The sequence below is a fragment of the Talpa europaea genome (genome assembly GCF_964194135.1).
Source record: "Talpa europaea genome assembly, chromosome: 8".
Taxonomy (NCBI): Eukaryota; Metazoa; Chordata; class Mammalia; order Eulipotyphla; family Talpidae; genus Talpa; species Talpa europaea.
In genome coordinates, this window is record NC_140075.1 from 111,576,882 (window position 1) to 111,599,187 (window position 22,306).

General features: G+C 45.3%; 1 protein-coding gene across 1 annotated transcript in view; it reads right to left on the reverse strand.

The window, feature by feature from the left end:
* Positions 1-22,306, reverse strand: part of IFT43 (intraflagellar transport 43) — a gene marked incomplete at both ends in the record, with an annotated part of 72,329 nt that overhangs the window by 41,992 nt on the left and 8,031 nt on the right. Inside the window, one exon of the mRNA XM_084239633.1 lies at positions 5,769-5,833. Coding sequence (XP_084095759.1) covers positions 5,769-5,833 — 65 coding nt within the window. The remainder of the gene's footprint in view (positions 1-5,768; positions 5,834-22,306) is intronic.

The window sequence follows — 22,306 nt, forward strand, 5'->3', positions numbered from 1 at the left end:
TAGATGGACAAGTCCCCATGATCCTGGGCCAAAATTAATGGCTGGGAGGGAGAGGGTGATTGAAAATGACGGCTGACATTGAGAGCAAAGTCCTGAAAGTCCCTGAGGGGCCATTACTTGCCTCATTCCCTTGCAGATCGATGCAGGGACGAACCCAAAAACAGACACTCTGAGACAAAACTTAATCAGACTACCTTTCCTTCCTCTCTTTACCAAGTCTACTTGCCTCTTGTTCAGCTCTATTCCCCATAGCCACGTCAGTGTCCCACCTCAGGCAACTTCAGCGCCAAGGACAGCCTGTTTCCAAGACGGACTCTTCGGAAGAGCTATGTCTTTGGTGGCAGGAGAAGGCACAGGTAGCGAACCCAGGTCCCAGGCAATTCCTCAAGGCAGCCTTTTCCTGTGGCTCACTGGTGAGCATTCGGGTGGTGGCACTTGACAGCCCCAGCCAGCAAGGTGGCTGACCCCTGCTGTGTTGTCTCTATTATGGGCAGTGTTACTCAAACAAAGCAAAGGTATTCCCTGGAAACTCCTGAATCAGATATGTAAACAGCCTGCCCCCCACTGGCAACAAAGAGCCAGACCTCACAAGCCTCACTTTCCCCCTAACTCCCGTGCAGAAGGGTGCCTACCTCATCCATGGCTTACCTGACATGGCAGGTTGGGATGATGCACCAGTAAGAGGTAGCTATGGACTGAATGTATAGCCCCCTATTTATATGTTGAAGCCTTAACCCCCAATGCAATGGTGGGGGGGTCTTTGGGAGGCAAAGACCCATGACAGGATTAGTGCCCTTATAAAGAGAGAAAGAGGCACCAGATCTCTTTCCCTGCACATGTGCACATGCACACACAAAGGAAGGCCACATGAGGACACAATCATGAAGAGGCCCTCACCAAGAACCTGATCACACTGGCACCTGACCTTGGACTTCCAGTCTCCAGAATAGTGAGGGATGAATATTCGTTGTTTAAGCCACCCATCCTGAGCTGACTGAGACAGGTGTCTAGCACAATGCCATTATTATCATCCCCAAAGAATTTATGGAGAGTCAAGTACTTCCCAGTGTGAATTCTCTGCTCTAAAGAGACTGGTAAAGGTTACTGTGCCCCTGACACGAGGCCTCCACCAATCCTTGCACCTAACTGCTCTCCTTGTGATACTCTGTCTAGCAGAATTCACCAAGCTTGACCTCCATCTCTGTCCTCCATGAGGGACCCGACCTTACGGTGACTCTCCTTGGACATCACGTCGCCATTCCATCCATTTCTCACTTAACAGCAACAGCTCGAGTTTGCAGCCTCAGTGGACAAGGTCCTAGGTGCAGCCCAAGAATTAGCTCTCTTCTCCCCCAGTTGGCCCCGTTTACTGTTTCTATTTGAAATCTGTTCTACCTGCTTCCAGATACGTGCTCGCCTTTACTTGGAAAAAAGGTGCGGAGCTGGAATGGGAGCATGGAGTAGCCATCCTAAATGAAATGCTCCCAATTCCCTGCTCTTACCCAGCCTTTCCCAGCTCAATCTGTCCTCAAGGGAAATGTCCCTGCCTCTTCCTGTCCTCGGTGAAGGAGTCTCTCCTGGAAGGTCTTAACCTACCCCTTCAGGATCCGACTCCTTCGCATCTCCCAATTTCACCTGCATCACACTCACAATTTTCAACACAGACTCCCCCTTCCAAATATTGCCCCATCTCTTTTCGTTCTTTCTCAGCGTAGGAGGATGTTTCACTGTCCCCATATCCTCACTTCCCTTTTCAACCCACTGTAATCTGGCTTTAGCCCCAATGTTAATCACCACGACCATGTTCTCAAAGTCCTTTGGAACCCCCAAACAGCCAAATCCAAGGTTCTGTCCATGTTTTCTTCTATTTGTGTAGATGACTCGTGCTTTTTTTGACCACTCTTCTAGACTCCCACACTGTGGAAATTATCTACCAGCATCTCCCAAATCAGGTCTCTCCTCCTGCATTCCCTGTCTTACGGTCTCACTACCCGGCCAGTGTTGAAAGGTAGGCACCTAACAGTGACCGTCAACTTTATCAACTCTACCCTGCATCCTACGAATGGCATGTCTATTAACCTACCTCAAAAATGCCTCCAAAATGTCTCTCCATGCTCACACACTGTCCAAGTGCAGGCTCCTATCAGCCCTCATACAGAGCACTACCTTCCCAACTGATCTTCCAGTCTTCTGCTCTCCACTTCCCACACTGAGAGCAAAAGGATCAAAGAAAAGCAATTATCTGACTACACATTAGTTCAACAGTCCCTGAGTGCTTATTACATACTGGCACTGCAGCAGGTACCCAGGGGTATGTAAATAACAGTCTGTCTCTGCTCATGGAACTCATACTAAAGAGAAAACGACAATGTATATACATACACGGACATATGCATATAGGTCAGCGGTGATAAATAAAGCAGAAAATGGGAACACGGAGTGTGAGGTGCTACTCTACATGTATGACGTCAGAGAGTGGAGACCACGGTGAGGGTTCTTCATGCATTACTTCCAGCCTATGCAATAGTGAGTGATGAGTATTTGTTGTTGTTGTTGTTGTTGTTTTAAAAATTCTTTTCTATTTATTTATTTATTTATCTATTAAGATTTCTTTATTTATTTGTACAAGCACTAGGTACAGTCAAGCGCGGGAGGGTGAGAGAATTCACCAGAGCCAGAGCGGGGAACAGAACAGGCAGACTGATGAAATACACTGCTGAGGGGAGCAGCGGGTGGCAGGAGAGGTCTGCGCGCCATGTGGGACCCTCGCTGGCGGCCGGGGATCGAACCAGTGCTGCAGAGGCTGCGGGCAGCTTCGCAGCCCAGCGCTCAACCGCTGCGCCACCAGAGAGGCCCAGTATTTGTTGTTTAAGCCACTCAGCTGGGCTTTACTTTGACTGCAAGGAACATCACTGGAGGGTTCTGAGCAGACAAGCAAAATGACCTCATCTATGTCTGAAGAGGGTTATTCTGCTATGTAGAGATTAGGCTGAGGGAGACAAGGGTGGACGGGGAGGGCCGATCAGGAGGTTCTCACTTGTGCCAATGCTGTTAATGATGGGGGCTACGGCCGGGCACTGGCAGAGCAGACAACAGATGTGCTTCAGCCACAGACTTAACATGGCTTGCTGCTAGGCTGGACATGAGCTGAGATCCAGAGAGGAGTCCGGGGTGAGTCCCAAGTGGACGGTCTGAGCAGTGGGGAAGATGGAGACCTGAGGGAATCACTGGGAGGCGAAGGCTGGAGATAGGCAGAAGGGGTGAAAAGTAAAAGGATTGATCTGGACATGTCAGGGCTGAGTCACATGTTCAAATGGGAAGGTCACAGGACAACAGGTCAAAGTCAGGGGAAGAACTAGACTAGAGGTAGAAATTTTGGTGCCACCAGAGTGCAGGGGAAAGTTAAACTACCAAGACCGTTCAAGATCACTGGAGACTTAGTGTCGACAGAGGAGTGAGAAGGTTGGAAGATGAGGCGTGGGCACTCCCGGGGGTCAGAACAGGCCACAGGCTGAGGGGCGAGCAAGTTAACACATGAAACAGAGAAGTATCCCTCTCTGAGAGAAAACTGACTGGACCTGGAGAAATCATCGATATACTCACTGAGGGGTAAACAGTTGAGACATAAGAGGATTTGTCCCATTGCTATATTTGAAAATAAATTCCCGATACTACATGCCTAAAATAGCCCTAACAATTTAAAATTGGGATTCCTTTATAAGATTTTCATTTGCATCTGAGACCCAGATTTCAAAGCCCCCTTCTTGGTTAACACAAAAATGAGTGTTATGTTCTACAAAGAAAACAGTGTGGTATGTAGTGGCATATGAACAGAAAAACAGACCACTGGTGCAGAAGAGCAAGTCCCAAAGTCGGTGCACATGCAATGATGCAGAAATGGAAGGGCAAAGAGGGCATTTTATTTTTTTATTTTTTTTTTTAAAGATTTATTCATTTATTTATTTATACAAGCACTGGGTACAGTCAGAAGCGCGGGAGGGTGAGAGAATTCACCAGAGTCAGAGCAGGGAGCAGAGCAGGCAGAAGGACTGAAGTACACTGCTGAGGGGAGCAGCGGGCGGTAGGAGAGGTCTGCGCGCCATGTGGGACCCTCCTGGGGCGGCCAGGGAGCAGCCGGGGAACGAACCGGCGCCGCAGAGGCTGCGGGCAGCCTCGCAACCCAGCGCTCAACCGCTGTGCCACGGGGGAGGCCCAAAGAGGGCATTTTAAATAAGTGGCTGGGACAAGAACAATTTCAAAAAAAGAAAACTGGATCCATACCTCATACCATCATCGGAATTAATTCCACATGCATCAGAGAACTAAATTTTTAAAAAGAGAGGGTGTGGCTGTGTCCCAATAAAACTCAATCTATAAAAACAGGCAGCTGGCCTGTGGGCCACAGTTTGCTGAATCCTAATATAGAGGAAACAAAGAAGGATGACTTGAAATACTCACGTATGTATGGTTATTTCTTTTTGTAAAAAGTAGTAGAGGAAGGATAAATCAGAAACTAAGACAGGTTACCCACAGGGGATGGCTGGGAATGAGGGGTAATGAGCACGGGAGTGAGAGGTCTGAGTACAGCCTCTACACCATTTTGAGATAAGAAGTATGTGCTATCATTTGTACTTGCTTGAACCTAATTATGAGGAGACAGTCAGAGAAATCCAGAACAGGAGACATCCTATAAGCCAATTGGCCTGGATTCTTCAAAAATATCAAGGTTTTAGGGAGGTTAGGAGGGGAAAGAGTATTTAGACTAAGACAGACAAAAGAGACAGAACTACTGGACACAATGTGTGGACTCTGGTTGGATGCTGGAGCTATAAAAGAAACTCTGGGACAGCTGGGAAAATTTAAACTACATATTACATAGTATCAAATCATTATGAATCTTCATAGCTGTGATGACAATACTGTGATTATTTGGAGAATGTCCTTAATCTTGGCAGAATCATGGTGAAGTGTGTAGAGGTAAAATGTCACGACTTCTGACTTCTGCAACTTGTTTTCAAATGATTCAGAGAGGAACAAAAGCGTGCATGCGTGTGTGCAGACAGATAGAGAAAAAGAGGGGTGGGGAGAGGAAAAAAGCAAGAAAGGATAAGAACTGGAGACAATATGTAATTCTGCTAGTGCTGGATGGATATAACCACCACTGAAGGAAACTAGAGCAAAGTCTAGCCTTTGAGAGAAATTCCCTCCTGAGTAAATCTGAAGTAGTTAATTCAGCTGGAGAAAGTCACCCACTCCTGTAGGTTTTATTTGTTGGGGGGTTACCTTTCATCTGAGACAGGGCTAGGGATTAAGGACCAAAATGATCTGTCATCCAGCAGACAATTCTGTTCTGTTTGGAAAATTTCACTGAGAAGAACACAAAATGCTAAGCTATAGGTGAGCTGTGAGAACACTATATAGGGGGAGGCTGGCCCCACAGGACGCCTGACTCCATTCAGATGATGGCAACGGGCCGCTCACAGCACAGAAAGCAATCTGGGGGGCGCCGAAGGCTGCGGAGATCGAAAATACAGGCAGCGACCGTCAATGCAAACAGGGTTTCTTTGGGGGATAATAAAAATGTCCTCAAATTGATAGCAACGATGACACAACTCTGAAAATACTGAGAATGTCCAAAATGTACATTTTCAATGAGTGAGCTGTACAGAGCATGAATCACATCTCAATAAAACTGTTATAAAATATAAAAGAACACCCCAGAAAACAAAGAACCCACACCTCCACCCTCAGGAGCTGCCCGCACTCACTTGTAGGCCTTGGTGGAGTCATCTGCCCAGCCTCCTTGTCGGCGGGGTGGCTTGGGAGGGGGCACCTGCCACGAAAAAGAAGACAAAATAAATAGGGTCACTCACCACTGTCATTTCAACATGCACCTCCACCAACATTCACCTATCCGGATCTTTCGAATAAACATACAGTAACCTTTCTGATTTGCTAGGAAAGGCTGGACGTTTTCATGCCCTTCTGGTGAGTATATAAATTGGCAAGATCTGGAGGGCAATTTGGCAATGTCTACTGAAAGCTTTAGAAATGCTCATACTTTTTTAAGCCAGCAATTCTAATCCCAGGAATTTATCCCAAGGAAATAATCAGAGAGAAACGTAATGCCATTTTTGAATAATGAATAGTTGGAAACCAAAATGGACATCAACGAGGAACCAAGTAAATCACAGGCTGCGCATGTGAAAATTCTACATAGTAATGAAAAAAAGCTATGTTAAAAAATGCTTAGTGACGGGAGAAAGTTCAATCTATGTCAACTTGTAAAAAGTTCATTTTACACACTTCTGATTCTGGGAAGCTCATGAATACCTATTATCTGGTGTTAATTAGCTGTAAGTATGCTAGGAAGAGGAGACCCCAGTGACTGAAGGAATTCTGGGCAATTCTGAGTCTCCCTCTTTGGGCTGTTGTATATTTTCCAAATATTTTTTACAGTCAACTTATATTACTTGTACAAACAGAGGTGTAATAAAGATATACCAGAGAACCTTGCTTAAAAGACAATAAATATTGTCTACTATGTTAAAAATCTACTCAAGAGCCTCCCTGGTGGCGCAAGGGCTTAAGACGCAGCCTATGAAGCTGTCTGCAGTCACTGCAGCACCAGTTCGATCCCTGGCCAGGGAGCTACCCACATGGCACAGCAGACCTCTCCTGTCTCGCCCACTGCTCCCCTCAGCAGTGTATTTCAGTCGATCTGCCTGTTCTGTTCCCCACTTTGTCTCTGGTGAATCCTCTCACCCCCCACACCTCTGGCCTGCACCCCTGTTCTTGTGTGCATAAATAAATAAATATTTTTTTAAAATCTACTCAAGTTATTGGGGCAGTACGTATTCACCTGCTATGGAGACCCTCAGAAACCCAAGCTGCAGGCATTCTTGCCAGCACAGCTCAACTGAAAATTCCAAAGGAACATCAAGTAATCCACTGAACCACTCCAGTAGGGTAAAACAGCAAAGAATCTTTCCTATACTGACCCACCCAACATTCACCTAGGACTATTTCTTGAAATATCAACTTTTTCCTGAGAGCCTCATATAACTGTCATTCTCAGTCTAAGGATATACTTGGTATATCCTTACTAAGGATATAAGGTACTAAAATACTAAGGATATAATGTACTAAAACAGGGGCTGGCAAACTTTTTCTTTACTGTAAAGGGCAGGCGGTGAGTATTTTTGATTTTGCAGACCATACAGCCTCTGCTGCAGCTACTCCACTCTGCTGCTTCAGGGTAATAAACAGTCACAGGCAATAAGGAAGCAAATGGATGTAGTTGTATTCCAATAAAACTTTACAAAAACAAGCAGCAGGCCAAATTGAGCGAGGAGGATGTGGTCTGCTGACTCCTAGATGAAAATGTGTCATTGCAGCTTCCTTTACGTCCATGGCTTCAAGCTCAACATGTGATGTTTTAAGAAAACACCTTCTTGATATGCCACAATACCTTTCTATTTTTTGATATTTCTATTTTACATCAAAATACGTTTTCCTTCCTGCCTCTCTGGTAGCACCCTAGCCTGCCAGGAGGGGAAGAGGGTCAAAGAGATTTTCTGTGCAAAACGAGGCAGAGGCTATGGCTGTCCTGCTCTGCACGGGGTCTTCGTCGACCTCAGCAGCAGGCAGACAGGCGATGCGGAGGGGAGGGGGCAGGCAAGCTCTCTGTGAGGTCATACATGGGCAGTGGCTGGGAGATGTCTCGGTCCTAATAGGGAAGCTTCTCATTTAGTACTCTGAGACCAAGGATAAGACCTCGTCTTTGTAAATACTCCCACTATGAGTCCTGTTAGGGTCACACGCAATACCGTGTCTGTATGAGACAGACTCAATTAAACACTTTAACCAAGTTATAAAAGGTCTCCCCCAGAGGTCAACTTTGTTCCTTCTGTGGGGAGGTGACACTATCCTAAGCACGCTACATGAGTTAAAAAAACAAAAAAAGATGTTACTCGAGATTAATGAGATTGAGAAGAGGCCGAATTCAGAGTGCATCTGGTCTGTGGGAAATCTAGAAACTGGAGGTCAGGCTTAATCTGAAGAGAGCACACCGGTAGATGCTGAGGGCGAGGTACCCAGAGTCCTTCCAGGGACAAGCTGCATCCAGCATCCAGAGGTGAAGCTGAGGAGGGATCCCTCAGTCATGGGGATCCCCAAGTTTTACAGTTTTCTGGTTACCTATGATGGTTTTTATTGGGGCCACTTTATCCTGGGGCATCCTGAGGATAGCATGCAAAAACTTGCAATACATGTAGGCAAGTTAGACACTTATACCAACTCAGGAAGTTCTGAGGACAAGGAGAGATCAAGGAAGCTTAGTAGAAAGAGTGAGGCTTATCCTGAATTGGGAAGATAGCAGAAATGAAAAAGAAAAGCATTCCAGAAGCAACCAGACCCAAAGGGCACAGGGAAACTAGGACAGTGCACAGCACCCCAGGGCAGCAAGTGCTGTTAACTGATCATTGGGCTGGTAAGGGCCACTGGGGAAAATTGGGGGGCGGGGGGGGGGGTGGTCTGTGTTCCTTAACATCAATGCAGGCCTTCAGTGGAAGCTGATACTACCAGATCATAATGCAGTAGCTTGAAATTAGGTGCAAATGATCTGTTTGAGATATAAGTGGATGACTGGTCTTAGCAATATAACTTAAAACTCTGGCTGGCTCTTGGCAAGAAGCAGCCTCAGAATGCCTATGCCTACCTATTCTCCCTGCAGACTCTGAAGACATCTAGCCCCGTTTCAAAAAGCATCCAGTTCCCCCCCCCCCCCCCCCCCGCCCAGAGCAATCTGAAACACTGAACACCCAAGGCCATGCAGTGCTGTGGCTGCTCTGCTGCTAGAACTCTGTGCTTCACCCTCCTGAGGTGACAGGTTAGATGCAGGGGACTTGGGGGCCTGAATGCCCTCCCTAGTTCAACAGTCAGAGCTCCTGCCCCTGCCTTCAGGGTTGGGAAGTTGTAATCCTTTAGTATGGATCCTTCCATTTGGGCCAGGCTTCTCCCTCTTCAGCCCAGCCCATCAGGTATGGACATACAAGAGGAAGCAGGAATGTGCAATTTACTTTTTCTCAAAACTTTCTGAGTTCTCTGTGTAACAGCCTTGTCAGTTAAAGGAAAAAGAAAGAAATTTACTTTTGCACCATCCTTGAAAGTAGAAACAATCTATAGGCAGGCTAAAACAGTGGTGGTAATATATTTTTCATTCTCAAGCATACCAACTCCAGAATTCTCCTGGACCAAAAACTTGGAGAAGCCTTACCCATCTGAGTTAAGCACTTTGGAAGAAATCTACTTGCTCTGAGTTAAAGAGGAGGGAGGAGAAACTGGATGGGAGCAAGCGAAAAAAGCTGGAAAGCAGACCTGATCCTAGAATCCCCAAGTCCCAGTTTATTCTTTAAATTGCTCTGCTTCTGAAAGTCAGGGGCACAGCCCCAAGACAACGGCTGTGAAAACGATTTCCAATTTTGGCAGATTTACTGCCAGGTAACATTACCCAATCTTGTTTTAAAAAAAGAAAGAGTCTTAAAATGTGCACCACCAGGAGGGACAGAAATAGGAACGGGTGACGGTGGCCCTTAGGCGGTGCATCCCTGGTGTTCTCTCTTGAAAGCTGGAGTCACGTCTCTGAGTGTGGGAAATAAGCACAGCCTGCCGGGGCCGCCGCCTGATGGACAGAGGGGGCAGGACCCCGCATAGCTCCTGAAGAGAAGCAAAAATGTGTTCTGTCCAAAAATAAAACAGGGGCAGGAATAACAGCGAGTAAAGAGTTGGAAGCACGTGACTGGTGGTTGCGGTCCTCAAATACCAGCTCTCCACAGAAAGGAGCCTGTGAGAGGCAGAGAGCGGGAAATTCAGGAAACAGCCTCTTTATATGGTCTCATCCGACTGGGCCAGCATTCAATTCGCTGGAATTACCAAGTCAGAGGGAGCCTTTAGGGTCAGACTTGTTTCTGATCTTTATATGGCTCCCCCAGATTCTTGAGATGCCGAAATAGGAAAGATGCTACAGTGCCAAAAAAGGAGCCTTTTGGGCTCAGAAACTTCTCACACACTCTCAAAAGTCCTAGAGAAGCCCACAATATGAATCAGTCCCCAATCCAAATGGCAGCCTGTTTCAAGAAGCCAGTTCGAGCACATGAGTAAATTTCACATAGAATTCTGCAAAAACAAATTTAGTTAAGAAAGATCCACTGCGACCTCCACACCTACCCATCTTCCAGTTTCTAGGGGCAATACAGCTACCAAGTTCTACCTTGATTTCTGCTAAAAACACCTGCCCTTCCTTTCTCCTGCAACCTGGAAGAAGACACAAGAAAGGTGTTCCTACAGGCTTGAAGCGGCGATTAACACTTAGCATATGTGCACCCACTGCAGGGCCGGCCCGTGTCCCGCCGATCTGTCCATGCACAGTTCCTTCTCTGCCCATTCCTTCCTCCTGCTTCAACCCTGCATCTGACAACTAATTCAATACAGACCCAAGTTTTCCCCATGTGGGTTTAAGGTCATGGGAGATAATAGATCTTCCAAGTTTATAACTGAGTCCTTGTTTGTAAACATAGTTCTTTTAAGTTGAGACCAATCAAAATGAAAAACTGAATCATTAATAGATGCTAAAGCCACTAGGTGGAAGACAGAATGGTGGGGAGCTGGACATTATCTTGGTGCCAAAGAATGGCGCCATATGTTATGCACCAGTAGCAAGAGGGAGAGGTCCCTTCCAGGTGGAGATGTCCATCACCACCTAACTCTGTGATCAAGCTTAGCAACGCTGACAGTGGGACATGACACACTGCCACCCAAATACCCAGGGAACCCCCAGGGAAAATCCCTCCCCCACATTCAATCAGAACCAAGGCTTCCAATTTGACTTCCAGATTACTGGGAAATCAGCCGAGAGAATAAGTTTGATAACGCTAGTGAGAAAGGATCAGACAAATCTAGCATGTGGAAACTATAGAACAGGCTGAAAAAAAGGGTGACTCACCTACAGTCACCCTATTGGCAAGTAACAGAGCAAGACCCAAAACCATATCTGTCCGACACCAAAGCTTTGCACTGACCACATGGACATGGCCCTAGAGGCATGCCAGCTAGAATGGGCTGGAAGCACAGAGCAGCTACAGAAAAGCATCTGTCTGGGCCGAGACAAAATGCCCAAAGGCCAGAAACCAGGTCAATGACATCTAGACTGAAATGAAGGAAAAGACCAGGGAGGACGAAACCGAAAGGACCATCTTCACTTACACTCCAGGCACAGAGTAAGAGGCATCCACTGATGATCTAAACATGTTCAGTAGACGGAAGAACCAAAAGATAGGTTGGTTTGAACCTTACCTCCTTGGGGACGCAAGCTGAGGGGAGGTAGAGTCAAATCAGGATTAAATAGGGTTGCCAAAAGTAAACTCCGACAGTTGGAGCGCTGAGCCAACCGTATTAGGCCCAAATCAGTATAATCTTTCTACTTGGGAAGTAGCTGTGTCTTCACTGTGTGTCCCAAAGTTTCATCTTTATTCCAGCAGTGCTGCAGCTTTGAAGAATGAGTGACTGAATGAGGAGAAGAAGTGGGTTTGCCAGAAGGGGGAAAGTGAAGGGGGAAAGCTATAGTGTTAAAGGTGAGGGAAGGGAAGTAGGGAGAGGGAATACTGAGGAAGGGGCAGACTTGGGTCAAACTTCTAGATTTATCAGCTTCTAGCTGTGTAGCCCCAAGTTAGCCACATCTTCACTAAGCCTCCTCCTTTTCCAAGTGTGGGCAGTGAGTGAGGATCAACAGTAAAAACCGGATAAAAATCTCTGGCACAAAGCAGACACTTAAATAAACGGTGGTGATGGTGGCAATTATATTACCCATCAGAAATAATCACAGTAATAAAATGCAGACTATGAGGGAAGAAATACTTAATGCCCACACTCAAGTATGGAAAGTTCTGGGTAGGCAAACATTGTAGAGCCTTTTGTTTAGGGCTGCCTTGACAAGTTTAATCCCTGGGACCCAATTCTTCCCTACTGCAGCTTCCCTGAGGAGAGAGAAATGTGTTAAAGTAGGGTGAACCAAGAAGCCACAGCTCCAGCACTCACTGAGAAATAAATGTGATGTTCAGGAGGCCACAGTGTCTGGTGATTACAAGGGAGGTGTCACACTTCCCCAAATATTCACACACACCCTATGGGAAAAAAAAAAAATCCCATGCCCCATAGCTCAGCACAGAGTCATCCAGCTGTCCACTTCAAATGACTCATGGGATGGGGCTGCCAGCAGTTTGTCGAAGAGGTCCAAGGAGAACAGATTTTAGTTCTGAAAATCATTCTTAGAATTCATCCTGGATTTTCCTGCCTTGGATAGCATCCCCTCCATGTCAGTCACATCCTGGTGGGTCGTCCTCCATCAGCTCTTCGCTGTCCTTGTCTCTATACCTTCCAGACACTTAGAAAGCTGTGCCATTTGCCCATACTTTCTGCAGCTCAGCCAAAGTAAACATTCCCTTCAACTTTCATCATAAATCAAAACCTATGTTTTTGTCATTCTCCTAACTCCTTTCAGTTTGTAAAAATCCATCAGGCATGTGTGCAGCCAATGATGTGCACAACAGGGAGGGTGTGGGCTCCCCACGCTCCAAGGAGCAGTCCCTCCCAGCACCTGTGACTTTGTGCAAGCACGGTCTAGACTTGCTCCCTCAACCAAATCCAGAGCAGAATAACTTGGAGCAAGTTGAGAGCAGAGGAACAAGCCGTAACCTTGATGCTTTCAGAAACCTGATCCTCAAGGGTGATGATGGAAAGTGAGTGGCAGGAGTTTGAAAGAAGTACTAACCCCCTGGCTGGTGGCCCCATCATGTGAAGCCCAGAGGGGGCACAACAGCTTGTTCCCCACCCTGTTCACTGTGGTGAGACGTTGGCTCACACTTGTGGAAGCAAGAGGGAAGGTGTGGATGGTACTGACTGTTGGGAGAACAGCTGACAGTTTTTAAGTTTGTTAAACATTTGTTTTCAAAAACTACCACTTCCTCTCACCATCACGTCTTTATTAAAGGAATCTTTTCTACCTCACCAAATTTGGAAGGACACAAAACAAGATAAAGAATGGTTGCCTAAATTGGATACATTTGGGGCCTCCCCCAGGTGGCGCAGCAGTTGAGTGCTGGGTTGTGAAGCTGCCTGCAGCCTCTGCAGCACCAGTTCGATCCCTGGCCGCCGGGCGAGGGTCCCACATGGCGCGCAGACCTCTCCTGCCACCCCGCTGCTCCCCTCAGCAGTGTACTTCGTCTGTCTGCTTGCTCTGCTCCCCGCTCTGGCTCTGGTGAATTCTCTCACCCTCCCATGCTTCTGACTATACCCAGTGCTTATATAAATAAATAAATAAATGGGATACATTTGGTTTATGGCAAAGGCACTGCATTATTCTTGGTTTTCTCATTTTGGTCAAAACCTCCTCTTTTCTTCCTCTTTGAGCAGTGTTACAATATGCTACCCTCTGTCTCTTTTTCAGCCTATCAGTACAAGCCCAAGGTTGATTTCTCAGGCTCTTTCCCCACTCTTCATTAAATAAGACATGCTGAAGGCCAGCCACACTACTGCTCCCAGGTGACAAGGGCCTGGTACAAGGGCCTGATGACCTGGGTACAGCCCCTTAATCCATAAATGTTGCTACGCAGTTTAAGGCTCTTGTATAGCTGCCTGCCCATGAAATAGAACACTGCCAACCTCTCCAACTCTAGAGGCCTTTCTAGATTAGCTGGAATGCTCGGCACAGCATCTGCATGGATGGGCTTGCCCATCCTGGCAACTGAATCTCAAGTCTCTGGGCCTATTTTCATATCCAAGCTTCTGATCACTACTTCCAAGTGAACCTTTGATGTCAGAATATTTTCTGTCTCAACAGCATGCCCCGCCTGAATGGCCCTGCCAGTTATTCCAAGAGAAAATCAACACAATCTGTTTCTGCAACAACTACTCTCATTCTTTTCTTGCCAACAGTACCACTTGAAAAAAAACCACAGTGGATTCTGAAACAATCCAAAAGCAACTGGCAGGTTCTGGATCTAGTAATGGGAAAGCAGTTTTTATTCAACTAATTTTCACACAGATAACCATTATAATCTCTGGACAAAATATAAAAAAACAACTATTTGAAGGCACTGGAGGGCAAACAAAGGCAGGCATAAACTGGAGGGGATTTTACCCTTGAAAGAAAAAAAATGCACTGGGTAAAAACAAAAATCTATGTTTAAGTGAATTTTCCCTTTGAGTGCACTCTCAAGTTTGGGCAGCACTGAGTAGCTAGCATTCAAGCAGAAAAATGCAGTTTTATTAGCTTGTGGATAACTTTTGGGGCAGTCAGAGTCACTAAAAATAGAGAGGGTTAAGTTCTGGGAAGGCAGGAACTCCAAATCTGTGTATAAGCTCCCCTAAAAATCTTTTGGTCAGTCTGTGAACTGCACCCCTCCCAGAAACCCAGTGAAAAGCAGTTGTTGATGGGCTAAAAAAATCAAAAGCTGAGGAGAGAAGAGATTTCAGCACTGCTCATTATAATGGACAGGGAGATTGATGTTTGAGTTTCACTAAGTTAGAGGCACTTGGTACACACTTTATGTTTTCCAGTGAGACCATAGAAGGGTCACACCTAGGAATAAAGACCATCTCCCGGAACTAGGGGGTTTGTTCTGGGACTAAAATAGATGTGACCTAACAAAGCCTAAAACCAAGTCTTTATAGATTCAAGGCAATCTGTATATAATTAAACTGCCTACTAGTAGTAGGCTAACAAAACTAACACAAATCAGCACTTTCAGAGGAAAGTAATCCAGGGTCTCTATAATATTTGATCCACAATGTCCTTTGTATAAACAAAAACCACCAGACATGAAGAAGCATAAAAACATAACCCATACTCAAAAGAACAAACAATAAAATTGACCCTAACATGACCCAGCTATTGGAACTCACGGACAAGGGTTTTAAAGAAGGTATTATAAACATGTTCAAGAACTTAAAAGACAGTCATAGTGAGTAAACAAATAGAGGACAGAAAAATAAAAGTTAGAAGACAGACAAATATATTTAAAAGTTCAATATCTGAAATGAAATGCTCAGTCTGAAGATAGCAAATGAAAAAATATCAGTGAACGTGAACACACATAATTGAAAATATCAAATTTGAACAACACAGGACAAACCTGTGAGATAGTATCAACTATGTAACAAATTTGTAATCAGTGTCCAGGAACAAGGGGAAAAAAATTGAGCAGAAAAAATATCTGAAGAAAAATTACTTAAAATTTCCCCAAACTGATTAAAAAAAAAATAATGATGACTTACTGATTGAAGAACCTCAGCAAATCCCAAGAATCAATACATGGAAAATCACTTCTGGGAACATCATAAACTGCTAAAACTAAAGATATAAAGGAAATCTTTAAAGCAGTTGAGGGAAGAGAAGAAGTTTTATATACCAGAGGACAATTGTCAGAAACAGCAAGTGTCAGAGGACAAGGAGCTGGCAATGTTTAAAGGGCTGAAAGAAAAAATCCAGAATTCTGTACCGACAGAATATATTCTTCAAAAATGAAGGCAAAACAAAAATATTTTCAGATAAAGCAAGAAGAGAAGTTATTCCTGGCGTATCTATACTACAAGAAGGTTCTTCAGGCTAAAGAGAAATGACATTGAATGGAGACCTGGATCTACATGAAGAAATTAAGAACAAAATATAAAAAACCAGAAATGCTGGACATGTGGGTGATTGTAAAACACTAACTTTTTTTCTCTTCATCTCTCTCAATGGCAGCTGTTTAAAGTGAAATGACAAAGTGTATCACTGAGTTCATGAAATATGGAGATTTAAAGTCTATGACTTCGGGCCTCCCCGCGGGCCTCCCCGTTGGCACAGCGGTTAAGCACTGGGTTGCGAAGCTGCCCGCAGCCTCTGCAGCACCGGTTCAATCCCTGGTACCCGGGTGAGGGTCCCACATGGCGCGCAGACCTCTCCTGCCGCCCGCTGCTCCCCTCAGCAGTGTATTTCATCACTCTGCCTGTTCTGCTCTCCGCTCTGGCTCTGGTGAATCCTCTCACCCTCCCACGCTTCTGACTGTTCCCAGTGCTTGTATAAATAAATAAATAAATCTTTTTTAAAAATTTAAAAATTAAAAAAAAAATAAAGTCTATGACTTCACTAGCACCAGGCAGGCCAGGGGACACACAGAATTTTGCTGCAAGGGTCACATGTATTATATGAAGCGGTATGATGTGAGTTCTTCGTAGCCAGTGCTCAGTTAAAAGATGCATGTTTTAAGCTCTGGATCAACTGCTGAAAAAACAGTATAAAAAGTTACATCTGAAAAGTCAAAGGAGGGGATAAAATGAACTATAAGAGCAACTGACTGAACACGATGACATAATTCTCCATTACACTGAGTAAAGGCAGGGCACCAGGAGTGTTTCAGTCTATCCCCAATGACATTCAACATCAGCCAGTACTCTTTTCCTGCAAAGTATCATTATTAAAAGAATATTTTACTATCATCCTATGTCTTCTCAGTAATTACACACATGCTACATGAAAAAAAAATCTAGCCCCACTAATGATTTCAACAGGGCTCCAATGATCACCACCTTATGGTTCCTAGCAGATGAGGTTCACAGCACACGCTTTCCACCTCTTCACCTCTTGCCCTTCTCCTATGGACTTCATTTTTCTTGCAGCTGTTTCAAGCAGAACCTGCTCAATTCTTGGAAATCCCCCAAACTGAGGTGCCAGGTAATGCTGCTGCCTTACTACTCAAAGTTTCTCTAGAGCATTATTCTTCCACGTTATTATGGAATACTTCTTTTGAAACTCACACTGTTCAGCTACGTCGCCACTCTGACCCTAACAATTGCCTGAACATGCATGGATCAAAAATTGGGCACTCCTGTTCCACGACTGGTGCCATCACTCTAACCAAAGTCATCATCTACATGGGCATTCATCTGAAGTTTAGCCTCCTAAGGCCCCATCCTGTAAACACCAAAGTCCTTGCCACTTTTTCAAAAGGTTACACCTGGAACTGCTCCATCCCTGAACTAACTAGTTCCCCCTTCCCTTCCAATCTCAAAACTGCCTTCTTGGTTTCATTCCTTCCCGATCAACCCAGCTCATTTTCCAGGTCCATCACATCAAGCCTCACTCCCTTGTCTTTTAACCCCATTCCCCAAAAACTCCCCCAAACCTGGATCAAGTCAACCACCTGCCTTCACTGTGTCGATATTCAGCAGGCTGAGGTGTTAGACAAAAGAGCACAATAAGACAAATTAAGACTTTGCCAACTTATGTCTGCCTTCTCTCATGTGGGTCCTACCTGATCTCCCTGCTCCAAGTCTCAGGCCCTGAGAGTTGCTGAGGGCTCTAGAAAGGGAGGGAAGGTTAAATCCCTGCAGGCACTCCTGTGGAAGCATTTGTGGTAGCTGCCTAATGGGATCGATAATGAAAAGCGTCCAAATAGCCAAGCCTCCCGTAACTTAGCCATATTTTTTTTCTTGTAAGAATTTACTTTCCTATCTCATTCTAAATTCACAGTTTTGAATTATCTTTCTTAAAGAAGACTTCTAAGTTTTACAAGCATTGGGACCCACAAAACCAGGATCCATCCCTTACTGATGACTGACAAAGTGCTGTTTCCAAAATGCAAATCTGATCACGTCTCCCCACAGCTTAAAATCTGCAGACATGAAGGGTCTACATGCCACCCAACAGAATGAGAAGCTCTTCCCACATGCTCTTCTTAGAGACCTCAGAATACATGCTGACGCCTCCCACATCTGCTTTCATTAGTGTTCAACCCTCTTTCTTAACTTCCAGACCAAATTTTCAATTGTTCTTGGACAAGACAAGACCTCTTTGAAAACCATAATGGTAACTCAGGTCTAAGATGGCCAAGGTTGAAATAATTATCACTTCTAATTCCCTGCTGCTGAGAGTAAATTCTCAAAAATGCCATTATCTACTCAGTCTTTCTAGCTACCCGTGGGGTCAACTCCACCTCCCTGCCCTCTACCTCTAAGAGCAATCTGTCACTACATCCATCCATCTTTCCTTCAAAATGTCTTAGGGCACCAATCTATCTGCTTTGCCAGCTCTGCCAGGCTTCATTGTTTCACCAAGCAAGGCACATACGCCACTGGTGTAAGCAAGGTGACTGCAGGTGGCACATAGAGGTGCTTTTTAAAAAATAGTCAGGAACGTGGTTTAGTGTGTAATAGGGAAAACGTAACTATTACAAGCCAAAATTTCATCAGTAAACTTTCTTTTTAAAAACAAATGTGGGCACACGGGGTTGAGACACAACCTATGAAGTTGTCCACAATCTCTGCAGCATAAGTTCGATCCCCGGCCAGCCAAGGAGCTACCCACATGGCACAGCAAACCTCTCCTGACTCGCCTGCTGCTCCCCTCAGCAGTGTACTTGGGTCAATCTGCCTGTTCTGTTCCCCACCCTGTCTCTGGTGAATCCTCTCACCCCCCACACCTCTGGCCTCTACCCCAGCTCTTGTATGCATACATCAATAAATCTTTAAAAAAATAATAAAAATAAATAAAAACAAATATGCCTAAGTATAAAAGGGGAGTTGATTTAAAGAAAAACATTAATAACAATGCTACTGGTATGTGAACACCCAAAACTGTGAAAACAGCCATGTGAACACCCAAAACTGTGAAAACAGCCTAGGGGTGCCCAGAGGTTGGGAACGCTGTCTGAGTTCATGCTTCATCTTCTGGGAGGAGGGGAGGGCGGGCTTGGCTCCACCACCTCCTCAGGGATCCCGGCAGCAATCGCTCCCACTCCGGACCATTCCACCAAACTGCCAGATTCACCTTCTTAGAAAACAAAGTGAATAATGTCATTCCCTGCATTAAAATCTTTGCGGGTTCCCTATGACACACAAAATCAACCTGAATTTCTCTGTTAAAGGGCTTTGAGCTTGAAATGACACAGACCAGTGTGAGCAGCTGCCACAGTCCAGGTGAGCTAACGGTGGCTTCAGCCATTTTCCAACTCTCAACTTCTCTTTTTCTCCCCTAACAAAATCTTATTTACAGCCATAGATTCTGAGAAGTCCTTTCTCTGGGAACCTTGCCTAAACATATGTCAATTCTCATTACAACAAAAGTGCCATTACCATGAAAATTTTCACATAGCAAAAAAAGATTTCTGAACACAAGCCAGTAATCTATTTGAGTTGAACCAAATTCCAATATTATAATAAAATCTGCAAGTCCCTTCGGAATGAGCTCTGAGCAGATATGACCTGTGGCTGTTAATCACCTGTCCTTTTAATGCATAAGAAGGGGTGCTGCAATGTCTAAGCTAGGGGTTCTCATCTTTCTGGAGGGAATGCAATAGTCATAGATCACAGGCTTTAACTGAGTTTGTATCATTGATTCATTTACACATTTTTATTAAGCAGCTAGCATATAAGTAGACTCTAGGTGACTCTTGACTCTTACAGTATGAAATCAAAGACATTTTCTAAATCCTATCAGATCATAACCAAGTCAGTGCTACTTATATAACAGGCAGATTTCTCTCCTAGTATTATCAAGACCTATCATGTACATATAAATATGAGAACAATCTATCCTCGGAGGATTTTACCCTCCAAGGAAGCTAGGAATGTTTAGGACATAAATTATAAACACTGCAAAGTCCTGGACTCCTAACAGCTCCTTATAAAGAAGGGGCCAGAAGAGTCAAAAGCCGTCAATACTACACTTGAGCACATCCCACAGGTTTCGTGACCAGCAGACACACAAAGTGGGAGGGCTGCAGCTCAGATGCCTCAATGAGGACAAGGCTAGAAAAATACTGTAAGGCCACAACTCATCATCTTACCAATTATTTCAGTGTCATACAAGAGATGTTGGGCTCACACTGTTCATTTGTCAAAGGCAAGGGAGCTAGTTTTCATATATATGAAAACATCTCATGCTCGCAAAGTTGCAGGTGGCTACTAATCCATAACCTGCATGGTCAACTGCCCCCTCACCTGTATGGTCATCTGTTCCACTGACACATGCACCACACCACACTCTCTCACCTCCAAGGCTCGGCACACGTTCCACCCCCGAGTCCTTCCCTCAGCTAACTACTACTCATCCTTCAAGGCTCAGCTCAAAAATGGTATTTTTCCTAGACATTTCCAATGTCCCCAAGAGTAAAAGGGCGGGTATTCCCACAGCCTTCTGTCGTCACTCCCATCTAGCACTAGGAGGACAGACAACATATCTGGTTTATCACTGTATTGCAACTCCAAGTACAACGCCTGATACACAGAAAGTTCTCAATCAAGTTTCACAAGTGAATGAAAGGATGGCTGTTACCGTCAACTCCAAGGTCACTAAGGTCACTCTGATCACACCTGTCCTCATCATGCCCTACCCCATTACCCCCAGAACCACAGAGTGATATGTCAGCAATGAATCTCTGGAAAGATTTCCAATTTCTAGACAGAGGGTTGGGTTTTGAAAACATGGGAGCTACTGACAAATAACTGGTCAATGGCATAGGCAGAAGGGCTACTACTAGTGGAGACAAATAAATTGGGTCTTCGGTGACACAAAGAATTCTCACCAAAAGAACTCTTCATCTAAATGTTTCTTTGCCCTAAGGAACAGTTAGTTGTATGAAATACAAGTCTCTCTCTCTCGAACAAAACTGCAACTGAACACAAGTTGATAATACTTCCAAATTCTCCTGTGACACAGACAGTGACAGTAACAGTGTGCAAATGTCGGGCACTGTCCTGAGTTTTACCCTGTGCAGTAACTGCTCTGAGCAGCCCCAGGCAACAGATGAGGAAACAGGCTTAGCGTAACACAGCGGGATCGGCGGAGCATTAAAGACAAAATGGCCACCTGTTCTATTCCTCGGGTTGTGTGATTCACGGCAACACTAGCTAGCCTCACGGAGCATGGGGCTATGCTCTTTATGAGTCTTCTCATTTACCCTCCCCACAGGTAGAAGAGGGGAGCTTAAAGTCCTTTGACAGCACCCCCTTCCACCCCAGGATGTGCAGGCGGCCAACAAGAGTGATTCTCTACTTTACAGAGAGTAAGATGACGCCTGAGCTGTCAGAGGGCGTTGTCCTGGGACACTGAAAGAGCTGGAGCCAGCGCTGAAGGAGACTCTCAAGATGCTATTTCCACTTGTAACCGCACTTTATCCTGAGATGACATTCCCTCCCACACCATGGCCAGCCCCAGGGATGGGTCAGGGACACAAATCTGCCCACCCCAAGGGCAAGTTCAAAACCAAAGTATGCAAAGCATGACATAAATAGGAATGTGGAAAGTGCATTCCTCATCAACAGTTCCACATCAAATTCCCCGCATCCCTCTTGGACGACGTTATCAGAAGCATCATTCGATCCAGCCCATCGGAGGGGGCCTACGAAAAAGGCTGAAAAATGTGACCAATCAGGAAAGTTATTTTTGTGAGAAAGAAGAAAAATGTCACCAAAAAGGGTTAGCAGATAACCCTATTGGGCCGAAAATAACTGCCGGGCTGGCAGACCAGTCAGGGAACAGGCAGAGGGCGAGGGATGTAAGGCAGAGCGCCCAGGGAGCTCCAGCTGAGCGAAGCTGCTGGGCGATGAGGAAATTGGCCTAATTTGGGAACATGAGCCCAGCAGCATTTCTCAGATTCCTGCGCGAGAATCTGGCTCACTTTCAGTTCTGAGTCCTAGGAGGAACACCAAAGGGATGGGGGCGGAGGGTGGAGGAAGAGAACAGCTGTGACTCAAACACTTCTGGAGACAAGTGGACAAATACGGATGAGCAAGTGAGAGAGAACACACTTCCAGCTCCAGAAGAGTCCTAAGAGGAGAACACAAAAATCTCTTCACTCTCTCCAAAAGTCTTTACTGGAGACCTTCACACTGACCCACCTGGCAGGTAGGAGAGGCAAGGTAATGGTTAAGCACCTGGCAGGAAGTCAGAGAAACTAGAGACAGATTAGCTGCATGAGTCCAGACAAGTGACCCAACCTCTCTGCAAGTCTCAGTGTCTTCGTGTTATGGAGTGTTATCGCCGGATCTTTTCTGGAACAAGTTGTGTAAAAACAAAATCATTTGACTCAACAAAAGGTAAAAATCCAGCCAGAGAAATCCAGTTTAATTCTCAGAGCTGTTCCCCCAGAGACAGCTATACACTGCATACACGTAGGTGCTCATCACCTGAATGGTAACTGAACTGTGCATCTACTGACCCAAGTCTGACTTGTGACAGGTGGCAAAGAGTCACCCCAAACTGGAAGAGTGT